This window comes from Somniosus microcephalus, chromosome 10 (genome assembly GCF_052327205.1).
Source record: "Somniosus microcephalus isolate GS21.2 chromosome 10, FLI_Smic_1.0, whole genome shotgun sequence".
Taxonomy (NCBI): Eukaryota; Metazoa; Chordata; class Chondrichthyes; order Squaliformes; family Somniosidae; genus Somniosus; species Somniosus microcephalus.
This window is the reverse complement of record NC_140996.1, coordinates 125,108,146-125,126,759: the sequence shown is the minus strand read 5'-3', so window position 1 is coordinate 125,126,759 and position 18,614 is coordinate 125,108,146. Positions and strand designations below refer to the sequence as shown.

Sequence of the window (18,614 nt, the reverse complement as noted above, 5' to 3'; positions counted from 1 at the left end):
CCGTACTCACGCGTTTGGAACGGAATTACTGGGCCAACATTTTACATGTCAATAAAATGAAAAATTTAACAATTGCACGATTTGCCCCCTCGCATCTGCGACTGAGGGTCCAAGGAGGTGCATTGCGCAAGAGGTCATCGTCGTACGTATCCTCACACTGTTCCCTTTCGGGAACTGTATGAAGTGGTGGAAGGAATTCTGGCCACGTTAACGCTCCTTCCATGACCATAACCATCTTCATACCAGCCATTAGGGTGGTTAGTCCTATGGCGTGAGGGTTTTACGGGCTCCCACAACCCATCTGAGGGGAGGGGCCACCCACACCCGCGGACGCAAGTATCCCGCTGGATGTCCACCCAGAATTTATTTGGAGCTCCGACTCCACTTGCCGGGACTGTCTGGAGCGGGGTTCGAAACCCTACTCCTTCTGGCCCAGCGGCGGGGATGCTTACCGCTACGCAAAAGGCCCACTCCGCGCAAAAGGTGACACCCATACGTTTCCTGCGCCTTTTCCCTCCCCGTGACTGGAGCCCTATGCTGCCACTTGAAAGACCAAGCTATCATCTGTCCTTTTTGCGGCGCCTTGGACTTCTCATTACCAATGATGAGCAGGCGCTGCGCCTCCACCTCGTTGAGGAGATTGCTGAGGTCATCATCAGTTCAATTGTGAGTTCTTTTAATGCCGTGAATTGTGCTCATTCCAGCCATTTCACGTTGCTAATCGGAGTGGGCCTTTGGCGTAGCGGTAGGATCCCCGCCGCTGGGCCAGACGGGGTAGGGTTTCGAACCCCGCTCCAGACAGTCCCGGCAAGTGGAGTCGGAGCCCCGGCTCTAAATTCTGGGTTGACATCCAGTGGGATATTTGCGTCCGTGGGTGTGGGTGGCCCCCCCTCCTCGTATAGCTTGTGGGAGCCCGTAAAACCCTCCCGCCATAGGACTAACCACCCTAATGGCTGGTACAAAGATGGTTACAGTCACGGAAGGAGCGTTAATCACGGCCATAAATCCTTCCACCACTTCATACAGTTCCCCAAAGGGAACAGTGTGAAGACACGTATGACAACGACGTTGCTAAATAAATAAATGGAATGAAAAAAATTCTTTCAGGGCTTTTAAAAGTCTTTAAATTGCTTTAATTCTGTTTAAAACTACTTCAGATTCTTCAAAATAATGTAAACGTTTTTAAAAGTTTATAAAAGTTACCAAAAGCTTCATAAATATACCAAAAACCTATTTGAAATGCTGCTCTGCATGTAAAAATGCTTTGCAGCGTGTGAGAAACATTGGGGGCGTGTCCTATTAAACTGAGACCTCAAGGGGCGTGTCTCAGTTGCACAGCGCGCTACAGGCTTCGCGCTGGCTGCACTCCTGGGCGGCGTGACGTCAGACGCTGCCCGTGATTCTTCTGTTTCAAAAAGGAATTCCAGGCGTCCCTGGAGGTGAACGGCAGGCGCGTCGGGTAAGTGCAGATCGGGGGCTTGCACGCACGGCAAGCCCCTGATCCAAATTTCTGCCCCGTTATCTTTGAGTGATGCCAACTTATTTAGCACCTCCTTTTTATCCTATCCAATATCTCTACTCTCCACTCCTCGACTGCAACATTAACTTCATCCTCTTTTGTGAAGACAGATGCAAAGTACTCATTCAGTCGCACAGTCATGCCCTCTGCCTCCACAAGAAAATGTCCTTTTTTGTGTCTAATTGACCTCACCGTTCCTTTAACTATCCCTTTACTTTTTATATGTTTATAAAAGATTTTTGGGTTCCCTTTTATGTTACCCGTTAATCTTTTCTCATACTCTCTCTTGGCCCTTCTTATATCCTTTTTCAATTTCGATGCCCTAGTTGCGACATCCTGCTCCCACCTGCTGGCTAACTACCTCTTCCCTCCAGGACGGATGGTGCCACAGCAGATGGGGCCCAAATATTAAATTTCTCTGAATTCATAGATTTGCACTGATTACAAATCAGTCCAAATATTAATGTTTAAAATGTATATTCTGAAATTTTATTTTGAAAACATCTATACCTTGAATGGCCAAAACAGCTTGCACTATCAAGATAAAATACCAATTTTAATTGAGCATTCAATCTTTTTAGTAAAATGTGATTTAGAGTCTGTTAATATCTGGAAAAATATGTACAGTTTTTTTACTTGTGATCATTCTCTCTCCTCTTTCAGGAAACAATGAGAATACTTTTAAAATCGAACCAGTTTTGGGGATTATTACGGTTTCTAAAGAACTTGACCTTTCATCCCTTGGCCAGTATGTTTTGACTGTTAAAGTGACTGATCGGGGCTTACCAGCCCTTTCTTCTACTGCAATTGTACGTATCTCTGTGACTTTCTCGGACAACGCACAGCCCAAGTTCCCTCAGAAAGAGTACATGATCGAGGTCAATGAAAATGCCAGTGTTGGTACTTCAGTGATTATGATCTCAGCAGTGAGTCAATCTACAATCGTTTATGAAATAAAAGTTGGAAATCCAGTGAGTGTTTTCACAATTAACCCTTATTCTGGAGTCATTACTATTCAGAAAGCACTTGATTATGAACACATTTCTTCTTATCAGCTGATCGTCCAGGCAACCAATATGGCAGGAATGTCTTCAAACATTACAGTCAGCATTCATGTTGTTGATGAAAATGACAATCCTCCGATATTTCTGCATTCACAATACTCAGGTAGCATTAGTGAGGCTGCTCCAGTCAACAGTGCTGTTTTAATCTCTGGCAACAAACTACTTGTTATAAGAGCCACTGATGCTGATTGCAACCAGAATGCATTGCTTGTCTATCAAATTGTTGAATCTACGGCAAAGAAATATTTTTCAGTTGATTCAAGCACAGGGGCAGTCAGAACTATAGCAAATCTAGATCATGAAACAATTCCGGTTTTCCATTTCCAAGTGCATGTCAGAGACAGTGGAAGTCCACAGTTCACAGCTGAAACTCCAGCAGAGGTTACCATTCATGTGACTGACATCAATGACTCACCACCAAAGTTCAGCCAAGATGTGTATGAAACTGTTCTTCTCCTGCCAACATATAGTGGTGTTGAGGTTCTCACTGTGTCAGCCACGGACCCCGACTTTGAAGTATTATCAGAATTAACTTATACATTGACTGATGGAAATACAGCAAATTGTTTTTTGATTGATCTGCGAAGTGGGCTGATCACTGTAAAGAATCACACACTTGTTGAAGAACTTTATAGACTTACTGTTCGTGTATCTGACGGGAAGTTCAGCAGCACCGCACTGGTAAAAATAAAAGTAAAAGATGCAATCGACAGTGGTCTACGATTCACTCAAAGTTTCTATTCAGCTTCTATCTTGGAGAACAGCACAGAGACAAAAAAAGTGGCTGTGGTAAATGCAGTGGGTAACCGGCTTAATGAGCCATTGAAATACAGAATATTGAATCCTGGTGACAAGTTTACAATTAAATCCACTTCAGGAATTGTGCAAACAATGCCAGTGTCATTTGACAGGGAAGAACAAGAGTTGTACGAGTTAGTGGTGGAAGCAAATCGTGAGCATGATCCTTGGTGTGTTGCACGGGTAGTCATTAGAGTCCAGGTTGAAGATATTAATGATAATCCACCAGTATTTGTAGGCCTTCCTTATTATGCTGCAGTTCAAGTTGATGCAGAGCCAGGTGCTCTTATATATCACATCACAGCTGTGGATCGTGACAAGGGTGAAAATGGAGAGGTAACTTACTTCCTTAGAGATGGACATGGCCACTTTGAGATTGACCAATATACAGGTGTTGTCACGTTAAAAGAACCTTTTGAATCTGATTTATCCAATGTTGAATATGATATTGTAGTCATTGCAACAGATGGGGGTTCTCCTTCTCTTTCTACATGTGTAGAACTGCCTATCACAGTTGTTAACAAAGCAATGCCTGTTTTTGCAAAACCATTTTATCTAAGAACAGTAAATGAAGATATACAGCCACACACCCCTATCCTCAGCATCAATGCAACTAGTCCTGAAGGTCAAAGTCTAATATATACTATTACTGATGGAAATTCCTTAAACCAATTCAATATAAATTTTAATACAGGGATCATTAGTGTCATTCGCCCTCTGGACTATGAAGCTGAATCCAGCTATAAAATGACTGTAAAGGCGACAGATTCCCTCACAGGTGCTCGAGCTGAGGTGACCGTGGATATATCCATAGATGATGTTAATGACAACCCTCCAGTTTTTGAAAGAACTATGTACGAAGCAACCCTTTCTGAATCCTCAATGGTTGGAACACCTGTGCTACAGGTTATTGCTGTGGATGCAGACTCTGAAAACAATAGATTAGTACGCTATCAGATTGTCCAAGACAATTTAAACAGCACAGATTACTTTCATATAGACAGCACAAGTGGGCTGATTCTAACATCACGCATGTTGGACTATGAGCTAATTCAACAGTATAGCTTTATAGCTAGAGCAACAGACAATGGCATCCCTCCAATGAGTAGTGATGTCCCAGTCATTGTTTATGTAACTGATATGAATGACAGCCCTCCAGTTTTTAACCAGCTTCTGTACGAGTCCTACGTGAATGAACTTGCACCACGTGGTCATTTTGTAACCTGCGTGCAGGCATCTGATGCAGATAGCTCTGATGCTGACAGATTGGAGTACAGCATCCTGTCTGGTAATGACCATATGAATTTTGTCATGAACAACAAGAGAGGGATTATTACACTTTCCAACCACCGCAAGCAAAGAATGGACTCCGTGTACAACTTGAATGTTTCTGTATCAGACAGCATTTTTACTAACACTGCTCAAGTGCACATCAGGGTACTTGGTGCCAATCTATACAGTCCTGTGTTTTCAAGCAATGTTTATGTGGTGGAGCTAAGAGAGAACTCTGCCATTGGAAGCAAGGTGACTCAAGTGATAGCTACTGATGGGGATTCTGGAGAATATGGGAACATTAACTACCTTATAGTCAATGACTTTGCAAGAGATCGGTTCTCTATTGATTCTGCAGGTCAAATTATTGTAACTGAAAAGTTAAACAGGGAAGTTCCTCTGGAGAGTGACATTGATATTGCAGTGATGGCAGTTGATGGCGGTGGTAGAGCAACATTCTGCACTGTGAGGGTCATACTGGTGGATGACAATGACAACGCTCCACAGTTCATGGCTTCAGAATACAGGACAAGTGTCAAATCAGATGTGACAAAAGGGTCATTGATCATCCAAGTAGAGGCTTTTGATCCAGATGAAGGAGAAAATGCTAACATCCTGTATTCATTATATAGTGAAGATTCAGATTATGTAGCAAATGCGATAGACATTGACCATGAAACCGGATGGATTGTCACGAAGGGAAATTTTGACCATTTAAAAAATACAATTCTCTCATTCTTTGTGAAAGCCTCAGATGGTGGTGTCCCTGTGAGGAGTGTTCTGGTTCCTATATACTTTCACATACTTCCTCCTGAAACAGTCTTTCCTGCCTTTTTGCAGCACCACTATTCATTCATGCTACCTGAGGATGCCCCTATAGGTAGCATAGTTGGTACAATCCAAGTTTTGCCTCGCCAGACTGTTCTGTTCAGTACAATTAATGGTGGATTATCAAAAAATAACCAGGATGGAGTATTTGTAATAGATTCACATACTGGAGTGTTAAAATTGGACAAGAAACTTGATTACGAAGCAACTTCTTTTTATGAGTTTTTGGTTACAGTCGCAATTCATAATGGGAGAACTGGCATAATTTTGACAACTAATGTCAAAATTGAAGTTATGGATTTGAATGACAACAAACCTATCTTTCAGACCAATCCATATGAGGCTGTGGTAATGGAAGGAATGCCTATAGGAACCAAAGTGATCCAAGTCCAAGCAATCGATGAAGATTCAGGAGCCAATGGACAGGTCCTATACAGTATGCTACCAGCATCTCAGTCAGAACTCGAAGAGGTTACAGAAATATTTGCTATTGACAGTAACAGTGGCTGGATTAGGACACTTAAAGATCTTGACCATGAAAGGCAGCCAACCTACACTTTTACTGTGGTAGCTTTGGACCATGGTGAGATTGTGTCTCTGTCTTCAACAGCAATAGTTCAAGTAACTGTTACAGATATAAATGACAATGCTCCAAATTTTGTGAATGAGATATATAGGGGGTCTGTTAGAGAGAGTGATTCACCTGGAGAGGTTGTTGCAGTTCTTAGCACAAGAGATGATGACACATCTGAAATCAACCGCCAAGTCAGCTATCATATTACAGGTAAGACCTGAATGCACTGAAATGCATGTGTAAAAAACTGCGCAAAATAGATAATTATGGAATTCCTCTAGAAAATAATGTCCGTATGTGGTAATGAGGTTGCTAACCCACTGTTCAGGGATAACCCATTTACTAATTAATGAGTACTGCTCATGCTACCCATTGTATTTGCAACCTCGAACACCAATTTACTTAATTCACACAGTTGTAATACTGCTTTATTATTGCTGCCTCAGAAGTCATTTAATACTCCTTTTACGTGCGCAAAGTGCATTAGCATGACGCTTACTTTGCATGATATTTTACATGAATGACGTTTAAATTTACATATAAGTTAATGCTATTCTGAGTATACATTGTTCAAATTTATATCTGTTTGGTCTAGTGAATTAACTAACAAATGACACTAACAGTGACAGTAGGATGAACTGTGTATTTACCAAATTTAGATTTGCACAAAATTAAAATCTTGTATGTGGATTGTCCAAATCTTTCATCTGATAACAAATGTTACAGTAAATCTGTACAGTTCACGAAGACCATTAGTAACACCATTGATCCTGATATAGTTTTCTGGGAGTTAAAAAGGAAAGACTAAATTAAAAAGATACAGGTCCCTATTTTCCAAGTGTCAGTAATGTTTTGCTTAACTTAGTGCAGAGGACTAAATATCAGTCTTTTGAAGTTGAATTTGTGAGGGGTCATATCAGTAAGAAAAGTATTAATGTTCATCACTAATATCGCACAACACAGTTTCAACCCCTTGCAAAAGTTAATTTTGACTGTTTAGTATTGTATTTCTGATATAGGTTTCACACAACAATAAATGCCTATCACTAGTGGACTATGAACTCCATTTGAGCCATATTCCACTCTTATTAAATGTGGAATGTTCCTGTTGCTATAAGTCCCAGTACTATCCATAGAGTAAAGTTTACCTGTGAAGGTTAAAATAGGGATAATTTCACATCAATAACAGTATTTGAGTAGGAAATGGAAATTGAAAGTGTATATACACTGTCCTTGGCTGAATTTCCTGGATGTGTCAGAGAAGCAGTGCATCCTGACATCCCAAGGTTCAGTTAGAGGCCATGCTGGATTTATGCCAAAATGGCTTCACCTGATTTGAACAGATGTCTGACAGTATTTTCTATGCCTGTGGAATCAACTTTCTAGCTATGTCTTCCTCCAGGAGATGATTTGGTGATATTAGTCAGAGCATCATGTTCATCACCATTCAAAAGGTCCCTGATACATTTTTCCAAAAGGTTGACAGGCTCATTCATTCATCTGTTCATTCAAAGCTCATACTTAACAGTTAGGACTCAACATTTTAAGTGATTATAAGTGCTGATTGCACACAGTACTGTATCATGGATGAGACACCACATTTTGAATTCTGGGCACCACACTTTAGGAAGGATTTCAAGGCCTTGAAGGGGGTGCAGAGGAGGTTTATTCGAATGGTGCCAGTGATGAAAGACTTCAGTTACGTGGAGAGACTAGAGAAACTGGGTTTGTTCTTCTTAGAGCAGAGAAGGTTAAGGGGAGAATTGAAGGGTTTTGATTGAGTAAATGAAGAGAAACTGTTTCCAGTGGCAGAAGGGTCAGTAACCAGAGGACACAGATTTAAGGTAATTGGCAAAAGAACCAGAGGTGTGACAGGAGGAGGAAAAAAATTATGCAGTGATTGGTTATGGTCTGGAATGCACTGCCTGAAAGGGTGATGGAAACAGATTCAATAATAACTTTCAAAAGGGAATTGGATAAATATTTGCGTGGGGGAAAATTTTCTGGAATATGGGGAAAGAGCAGCGGAGTGGAACTAATTGGATAGCTCTTTCAAAGAGCCGGCACAGGCATGTTGGGCCAAATGGCCCTCTTTTGTGCTGTATGATTCTATGATGAGGCGTATGGCTTTATCCATAACTGGCCTGCAAACAGAACTTGAAAATTATGTTAAAATTTTAAATAATGTACGAAGTAAAACCATCTGTGCAGAAGTTTGAAAAACATGTTGTTAATGGCACCCCATTCATTGTAGCTTTCATTTATATATTACTTAAGTGTATATACCACAATTTCCATGATAATCTGGAACTCTGACCTTATGCAGAACTTGTGAGCAGATTAATTTACTAATCCTTAGTTTACCAGAAGAAGTGTAGTTCATGGTCATACATTAAGACAGCCATTATAAGTGTGTGGGACGTGTATGTTTGAGCAAAACAGAATTATCCCACTCAAAGCAGAAGCATTGACATGTCAGCTACAATTACATGTAAGACTGAGTTGTCCTTTGGAGAATTTTGACTTATGATTCCTCTATTGGAGAAATAAACATAACTTCTTCCCTGGAGAGAACATTGATGAGGTTGTTAAAGCCTGACAGAAACCACAGCTGGGATGGTACCATCTGCTATTGTTACCCTCTAGCGAATGAAACATACTGTGCCAATATGTAACATTTCACTGGGTGAAGCATTTTGGTGTTTGGAGCATGTCGGCTGAGTGTCTTTAATACCTAAAAAGCATCTTTTCAGATAAGCATTGACTATGTGCTACACTAAAATCATAACATTTCTAATTGATTTGTTGTCAGTATAAATAAAGTTTATTTACATATAGGAAATTTTATTGGTCTTTTAATTGAACTGGAAGATACTCCATTTAGTGGTATGATGTTTACTGCCATGACACTATTTGGTATCTTGTCAATATGCCGTAGATACATGCCATTATATATATTTTACCTTGAAGCTAGATATATTTTAGTAACAAACACACTCAATGTAAAACTAAGTAGTTTCATTTTTTTTTATTCATTCATGGGATGTGGGCATCACTGGCAGGCCAGCATATATTGCCCATCCCTAATTGCCCTTGAGAAGGTGGTGGTGAGCCACCTTCTTGAACTGCTGCAGTCCGTGTGGCGAAGGTACTCCCACAGTGCTGTTAGGGAGGGAGTTCCAGGATTTCGACCCGGCGATGATGAAGGAATGGCGATATATTTCCAAGTCAGGTTGGGTGTGACTTGGAGGTGGCAGTGTTCTCATACACCTGCTGCCCTTATCCTTTTAGGTGGTAGAGGTCGCGGGTTTGGGAGGTGCTGCCGAAGAAGCCTTGGTGAGTTGCTGCAGTGCATCTTGTAGATGGTGCACACTGCAGCCACGGTGCACTGGTGCTGGAGGGAGTGAATGTTTAAGGTGGTGGATGGGATGCCAATCAAGCGGGCTACTTTTTCGGGATGTCGAGCTTCTTGAGTGTTGTTGTAGCTGCACTCATCCAGGCAAGTGAAGAATATTTCATCACATTCCTGACTTGTGCCATGTGTAGATTGTGGAAAGGCTTTCGGGAGTCAGGAGTTGAGGCGCTCGCTGCAGAATACCCAGCCTCTGACCTGCTCTTGCAGCCACAGTATTTATGTGGCTGGTCCAGTTAGGTTTCTGGTCAATGATTATCCTCCAGGATGTTGATGCTGGGTGATTCGGCAATGACAATGGTGTTAAATTTCAAGGGACGGTGGTTAGACTCTCTTTTTGGAGATAGTTATTGCCTGGCACTTTGTGTGGCACGAATGTTACTTGCCACTTATCAGCCCAAGCCTGAATGTCGTCCAGGTCTTGCTGCATCCAGGCACGGACTGCTTCATTATCTGAGGAGTTACAAATGGAACTGAACACTGTGCAATCCATCAGCGAACCTCCCCACTTCTGACCCTATGATGGAGAGAAGGTCATTGATGAAGCAGCTGAAGATGGCTGGGCCTAGTACACTGCCATGAGGAACTCCTGCAGCGATGTTCTGGGGCTGAGATGATTGGCCTCCAACAACCACAACCACCTTCCTTTGTGCTAAGTATGACTCCAGTCAGTGGAGAGTTTTCCCCATGATTCCCATTGGCAGATGCTGCCTTGATATCAAGGGCAGTCACTTTCACCTCACCTCTGGAATTCGGCTCTTTTGTCCATGTTTGGACCAAGACTGTAATGAGGTCTGGAGCTGAGTGGTCCTGGCAGAACCCAAACTGAACATCGGTGAGCAGGTTATTGGTGAGTAAGTGCTGCTTGATTACACTGTCGACGACACCTTCCATCACTTTGCTGATGGTTGAGAGTAAGCTAATAGGGTGGTAATTGGCCAGATTGGATTTCTCCTATTTTTTGTGGACAGGACATATCTGGGCAATTTTCCACATTGTCGGTTAGATGTCAGTGTTGTAGCTGTAGTTGAACAGCTTGGCTAGAGGTGTGGCTAGTTCTGGAGCACAAGTCTTCAGCACGACAGCCGGGATGTTGTTGGGAGGCCATAACCTTTGCTGTATCCAGTGCTCTCAGCCGCTTCTAGATATCAAATGGAGTGAATCAAATTGGCTGAAGACTGACTTCGGTGATGGTGGGGCCTTCAGGAGGAGGCCGAGATATATTATCCACTCAGCATTTCTGGCAGAATATGTTTACAAAAAGCCTTGGCTTTTCCACTCACGTGCTCAGCTCCATCATCATTGGGGATGGGGAAGTTCATGGAGCCTCCTCCTCTGATATTTGTTTAATTGTCCACCACCATTCATATCTAAAAAATTGGTCTTCCCCTATTACTTATGTTACCAGCTGACGGGTTTTACAGTTTACTTACTGCTGTGGAGGAAATCAAGTCTATAGTGGCTACCATTGGGACTGATGTCAGGTGATCTATAGATAGGTGGCAGCTTAACTCAGCTGCAAGTCTGAATTGTGACCTTATGGTCACGACTAACCATATGTGACAATTGATGATTTTTCTTTACAATTTGTATTTATGCCAGATTTCACTACTTATTACAAACCCTTAGACTGCAAACTGGCCCAGGGAATTCCAGTTAGTTTTTAGCCTGCACACCACAATGCTAAAACCATAGCAAATGTTACAGTAATAATGCAATTTAAACCATTCGGAATAGATTTATTGCTGAAATATTAATCCTATTGAACTGAAATAAATGCTAATAATTTTACTGTTTTTCTATTCACTTTTCTCCTATTCTCCTTTCTATTATTATTTTAACTAAGTCTAATATATATCTGTTTCTAACTTTTGTTACATTTTTTCGAATTCAAATACTTCATTTAATTGTTCTCCTGAACTATCATGCCATAATTAGTTCTATTGCATATCCCTAAATTGTAAATAATCCCACATGCCATTGTATTTAATTAATATTATTGATTATCTTGTGAGCAGACGTCAAAATTAAAAAGAATTGCTCAGCGTGCACAGCACCTGTCTTCACTGTACTTCATTGTCACATGACTTCCGAAAGTTTGAACCTTGCTCAACATAAGTATTCAATGTGACCACCTTTTCTCCTGGAAAGCTGTTCTGACTGCGAATATGTCCCTCAATTCTGCCATTTGTGAAGAGATTTCAGGTTTTGGTTCTGCCTCGAAGCATAAATCCAAGTATATGGTTAAGTGTAAGTGGGGATCAATCCCCAGACATTCCAAGCAGTACTTCACAATGTGGCTTAGTTGTTCTGTCTTAAGCTTTCATTTCAAAGTCACACCACTACTAGTTTAAATTCATTGTGAGGATGCAAATGTGGGGTACGCTAGTATAATGGTTATGTTACTGCACTAATAATCCAGAGGCGTGGACTAAGAAACCAGAGAGTGTGAATCAGCCTGAAAAACTATGGAAATTAAAAAATAAACTGTAAAAATGATCATGAACTTGTTGGATTGTCATAAAAACCCAAACTGGTTTACTAATGTCCTTTAGGGAAAGAAGCCTACCAGCCTTATCTGGTCTGGCCTATATGTGACTCCAGTCCCACAGCAATGTGGTTGACTCTTAACCGCTCTGTGACGTGGCCACTCGGTTGTATCAAACCACTACAAAGAATAACTGCAGTGGTTCAAGAAGAAGGCTCAGCACCATCTTTTCAGGGCAGCTAGGGATTGGCAATGCTGGCCCTGTCACTACCTCCCACATCCCGAGAAAGAATATATAATAAGACTATTAGCAGTCAAGCTTTGGTGCATAATCAGTGAAATAATTCCTGCCCTCTGTTCATTGCCTGCACAATAGTGGTTGGAAATGAGCTGCATTTGAAATCATCTGACAGTATGTTATTATGTAGCTAATAAGTGTCTAACCACCAACTGATTTAATTTAAAGGTAAAATTAAGTCTAATCTGGTAAGTACAAATAAGCAGACTGATTCACCAATAAAATTAGGATTTTTTTTTTCAAGGAAGTAGGGCGTGGAGTTTCTGCTCGTGCATTGTTTTTCTCTGTGCAATCCCCCAAAATTGGCGCAAAAGATCATGGGGGAAAAATTCGGTTGATTTGCGCCTCCCGTTAGTGCCCTAAAAGGGCGCTAACGGGGCGCAAAGTAACTAGCACCTGGGCGCGGCGCCGCTAACGCCTCTCGCGAAATTCAGCGGGAGGTTAGTGGCGACGGTAACCGTTAGTGCCCCGCTTACAGCCATGCTGCCACAATATGATTGCTGGCCATGAGTGGTGGGGTTGCAAAGGGGAGTCATCAGCCAGGTGTAGAGCGGATAGCTCTTGCCACCGAGCAGCCACCCTCGGCTTCGACATGGTGGCTGGAAGATTGCTGGCGCAGCAGACTGGCACAGGTTGAAGGCATCCTGACTGCTACCAGAATACCAGGCATTCAGCATCATGATGTGCCAGCCATGGTTGTACACCAAATGCACATCATGGGCTGGATTTTCATTCAGAAGTCGGGAAGGAGGCGGGACTACAACATTTGGGTTCTAGTCCCGCCTCCATCGAGATGCAGCCAATCCATGCGATTTTCACTTGATTGACCTTGTTGAGCCTGCCCAGCAGGCTCAGCAGGCCAATTAAGGGCCACCCGGCAACAGGTGATGTCACAGACTGAAATTTCATCTGTCAAGACGTGTTGACAGATGAAATATCAGTGTTTCACAGCTGCTTGAAGCTGTCAAACACTGACAGTCTTACTCCTAACCTGAGTCCTTCTACGCAGACTCAGTTAGAAATCTCACCGGCACAGAAAGCTGCAGGCTGTCACTTTTGACATATCGCAGCCATTCTGCTTTCTGTGCCGGCTGAATGATGGACTCCCGAAGCCTAGAGGAAGGAAGGCTGTAAAGGTAAGTACAGGTAATTTAAACTTCTTTACACACTTTAGACACACCAAACACACTTACCTTTGCACTCATGCACCCATCACTCACCTGAACACCGACATCTTGACCCCTCCAAGTCCTTCAACCCGACGGCCCGACTCCTCTAACCTGGCGTGGTTTGGAGCCGTCAGGAATCCCACACGACAACCTTCAAAATAGGGATTGTAATGATCAGTAACATGTCATTCTAGAATGGTACACTAGGTGGAGCTGTATGTTTAGTAAGGGGCTACCCACAAGGCAGTAGTCAAGATGGATGCCTGTACACTAGTCCACATGGCTGAATAAATGACTAACTCAAGCTAGCTGTTCATAATGAAAACGTCTATTTATTTATGAACATAACATGGTACCAGAAGTGGTAATATCTGCTGAATATTGTGAAACGCGACATGGAGAATTTGAAGCCACCGGAGAGTTTGAAACTCACGGGGAATGGCGACTGCAGTTGGCGGACTTTCAAACAACAATTCGAACTCTACATTGCCGCCATCAGGTTCGGTACGATGCCAGATGCAAGGAAAATAGCGTTACTGCTCATGGTTGCAGGCCTGCAGGCGATAGAGGTATTTAATATGTTTGTATTTGAACAAGAGGAGGACAGAGGAAAAAATGGACGATGTGCTAAAGAAGTTTGATACACATTGTTCTCCCAAAAAGAACGAGACCTATGAGAGGTACGTGTTCTGTTCACGGACACAGCAGCAAAATGAGACTTTTGATAGCTTTGTGAGCGATCTGAAACTGAAAGCACAGACATGTAATTTCTCTGAACTGAAATCATCCATGATTCGTGACCAGATTGTGTTTGGTATTCATGATAAAAAAGTCAGGGAACGTTTGTTGAGAGAAACCGAACTAACATTGGAGGATGCTGTGAAAATATGCCATGCCAGTGAGCTAGCTCAGAAGCACGCGAAGACTTTCAGTGAAATTAATAATAATGCGACTGTAATGAGTGACTGTGCTGCTGTCGGTGCAGCGTTCTGCAAGGGGAAGAAACATGGGCAGAACAGAAATGCAAAGCAATCGGAGGATGGAACTTTTAATTGTAAACGCTGTGGTCCCCAGCACCAGTCAAGACAATGCCCAGCGTTTGGAAAAATGTGCACAAAATGTAATGGAAAGAATCACTTTGCCAAACAATGCTTTTCAAAAGTAAAAACAAAGAAAGGGCAACAAGTCAAAATGATTGAGGACACTGATTTAAGTGAGACATTTTTTGTAGGAATGGCGTCATGTGACAATATCGAAAAGGATACAGAAAATGTGCAGCCCTCAGGAATGGACAATGCTGAACATAAAGTTAATGCAGTAAAAGAGGACAAATGGATGATGCCACTGCAGGTAAATGGAGCATTAGTTACATTGAAACTAGACACTGGGGCAAAAGCAAACTTAATCAGTATGAGTGACATTAAAAATATGAAAGAAAAGCCCAAAATACAGAAAAAGTCAGGACTACTGAAGAACTATACTGGACAGAAAATAGATAGCTTAGGTGTATGCAGACTTAAAGTGACAGTCAAAGACAAAGTGCATCATCTCATGTTTTCTGTTGTGGCTGAAGGACTTGATTCACTATTAGGTGACAAAGCTTGTGAGGACTTAGAACTGGTCAAGAGAGTCTACCGTATAAACTGTGCCATAAGCAGACCAGATGACGCAGTGGATTCTGTAGTGAGTAATTTCCAGGATGTCTTCAAAGGATTTGGAGTTCTACCATTCACTTACAAGATCCAGCTAAAGGAGGATGCTCAGCCAGTGGTACATGCTCCACAGAGAGTTGCAGCACCCCTGCGTGACCGGCTCAAGAAAGAACTGGACAGAATGACCACACTAGGAGTCATCAGGAAAGTCGAAGAGCCAACAGACTGGGTTAACTCCATGATATGTGTAAAGAAAAAGAACAATGATCTAAGAGTATGCATGGATCCAAAGGACTTAAATGCAAACATAAAACGTGAACACTACCAGATTCCCAAGCGAGAAGAAATCACCAGTGAAATGTCAGGTGCCAGATACTTCACAAAGCTCAATGCCTCACAAGGATTTTGGCAACTAAAACTGGATGAAGAGAGCACCAAATACTGTACCTTCAACACACCATTTGGCAGGTATTGTTTCCTCAGAATGCCTTTCGGGATAATATCTGCACCTAAAATCTTTCATAGAGCGATGGAACACATAATTGAAGGTCTGGAAGGAGTTCGGCTCTATGTTGATGACATCATCATCTGGGGCTCCACACTGAAAGAACACAATGAGAGACTGACTAAAGTGCTACAGAGCATACGCCGGAATGGACTGAAGCTCAACAAAGCCAAGTGTCAGTTTGGCGTCCAGGAAGTCACTTTCCTAGGAGATAATCTATCTGGTAAAGGAATAGAGCCAGATATGGAAAAAGTAAACGCCATACTCAACATGCCCCGACCCACTGACAAAAAAGGAGTGCTACTCATCATGGGGATGATAAACTTCATTGGAAAGTTCATTCCTAACTTGTCAGCCAAGACAGCCTGTCTGCGAGACCTGCTACATAAAACAAATGAGTTCGCATGGACAGAAAGACATGAACAAGAGTGGATGAACCTCAAAACAGTGCTGACAACCACACCTGTACTCACCTTCTTTGACCCAACAAAGAGAATCAAAGTGTCAACGGATGCATCAAAAGATGGCCTAGGTGCGGTCTTGCTACAAGCAGAGGGTGAAGACTGGAAGCCTGTTGCCTATGCCTCCAGGTCTATGACTGATTCTGAGTGTCGATACGCCCAGATTGAAAAGGAATGTCTAGGCTTGGTAGTTGGACTAGAAAAGTTCCATGGCTACATATATGAACGTCCTACCTTCACAGTTGAGACAGACCACTGCCCACTGGTTGCCATCATAAAAAAAAATCTGAATGAGATGTCTCCAAGGATTCAACGACTCATGATGAAGCTGCAAAGATATGACTTTGAACTGATCTACACACCAGGCAAATACATAGTGTTAACAGATGCACTATCACGAGCACCCACAATGAGTCATGTGAACTCTACTGAGGAAGACGTGGATGTTCATGTGAGTATGGTCACTGCTGCGCTGCCCGTGTCAGACACAAAATCAAAGCAAATAGCAGAAGAAACAGTAAAAGATACAGTGTTACAAACAATAATAGAGAACATTCATCATGGTTGGCCAAAAGGTTCCTGTCCAAAGTACTATCACATCAGGTCAGAGTTGAGTGTCGCAAGTGGACTATTACTAAAACAGAACAGAGTAGTCATTCCACAGGCTCTACGTCAAGACATGCTCAAAAGGATTCATGAGGGACACCTCAGAATTGAAAAATGCAAAAGGAGAGCAAGAGAGACTGTTTATTGGCCTGGCATAAATAAGGACATTGAGAACATGATAGGCATATGTGAGACATGTCAGAAACACCAAAACAAACAAGCAAAGGAACCAATGAAAGTAGCTGACTTACCAACAGCACCATGGCAAAAGGTTGGTATGGACTTTTTCATTTGAATGGTAAAGACTATCTATTAGTGATTGACTACTATTCTAACTATCCTGAGATGGCGCTGCTCTCAAGCACATCAGCAAGCAGTGTCATAATGCATGTTAAATCCATCTTCGCCAGACATGGAATTCCCAGGATTGCCGTTAGCGACAATGGTCCATGCTTCAACTGTAAGGAGTGGCAACAGTTTGCAGCACATTATGACTTTCAACACATCACATCCAGTCCTCTGTATGCTCAGTCGAATGGTAAGGCAGAGAAAGGTGTTCAAGTTCTCAAACAGCTACCGAAGAAAGCAACAGAAAGCAAGTCCGATCCTTATCTCGCTCTGCTGAGCTACCGAGCCCCCCCTTTAGACTGTGGTTCTTCACCTGCTGAGCTCCTAATGGGTCACAAGTTGCGCACCACGCTACCCTGCTGTGCAAAAGTAAAGCAGAGTAAGGAACTAAGACAGAGACTTCAACTGTTAAAGCTGAAACAGAAATCACATCATGACAAGTCATCCAAAACTCTGAAACCATTGACAAGGGATGATGTTGTCAGGATTGAGGATCCAGATGCATGGAACAGGAAAGCTACAGTTCTTGAGGAAGTAGGACCAAGGTCATACACTGTTAGAACTGAGGAAGGACAGATTCTCAGAAGGAACCGCCGTTCCCTCCTGAAAACACAAGAAACTATCCAAGAGCAAATCGATGACAATGCCACAACTGAATCTTGTCATTCACCACCAGAACAATCTAACACAAACACACATACAGGCTCTCATGAAAACACATCAGACTTACCCGTGCTGAGAAGATCCACACGTGAAGTAAAAAAGCCTGATAGACTTAATCTTTCTGTACAAAGAAAACTATAATAAAAAGAATGAAAAGCTTAGAGTTCATAAAGTAAAGCTTTGAAAATGTGTTGACTGTTGTGAAGCTGTTTATGCCGTTATGATTGATTGATATTGATTTTGTTTAACCTCTAAGGAAGGGGGATGTAATGATCAGTAACATGTCATTCTAGAATGGTACACTAGGTGGAGCTGTATGTTTAGTAAGGGGCTACCCACAAGGCAGTAGTCAAGATGGATGCCTGTACACTAATCCACATGACTGAATAAATGACTAGCTCAAGCTAGCTGTTCATAATGAAAACATCTATTTATTTATGAACATAACAGGGATTAGGCTAAAAACTGCCTGTTAACGACCTGTTAACAGGCAGTTATTTGGCACTAATCCCTTCCCGCCTCGGGTCGGCGGGTCTCAGTGCGGGGTGGGTACCCGCCTCCTTTGAAACTTACATGGAGGCGGGTTTTGGGCGGGATGGTGTCGGGACCCCCGAATTCAGGATTTTAGCCCCCTGCACGCCTAAAAGCCCGGCTCATGGCACACTGACCCCCAAGTGTTTGGTTACGGTACATCTCAACATTGATATGCTGCGCCTGCAAAGCCACGTGTGCGCAATTGATGGCGCCCTAAACCATAGGGAAACATAATATCCTGGCAAAGCCATGTGCATGCTCCTCCTGCTTCTGTTTAGAGAGAAGGCAGTGAAGTCCCCTCTCTTAGAGTACAGAGGATCCGTGACTTGCTGAATGCAGCGATGGGCGGCAAACTGCAAGATGTTTGCTATGTCGCCTGTTCCAGCCTGGAAGGATCGGCTGGCGGAAAAATTCACCAAGATG

At 42.5% G+C, this 18,614-nt stretch overlaps 1 protein-coding gene across 3 annotated transcripts in view; it reads left to right on the top strand.

The window, feature by feature from the left end:
- The window catches only part of LOC147111685 (protocadherin Fat 3-like), a 1,117,094-nt gene that overhangs the window by 909,334 nt on the left and 189,146 nt on the right, over positions 1 to 18,614 (top strand). For all 3 annotated transcript variants that reach the window (XM_085998792.1, XM_085998793.1, XM_085998790.1), the window contains one exon: positions 2,183 to 6,265. In XM_085998792.1, the coding sequence (XP_085854918.1) occupies positions 2,183 to 6,265 (4,083 nt within the window). The remainder of the gene's footprint in view (positions 1 to 2,182; positions 6,266 to 18,614) is intronic.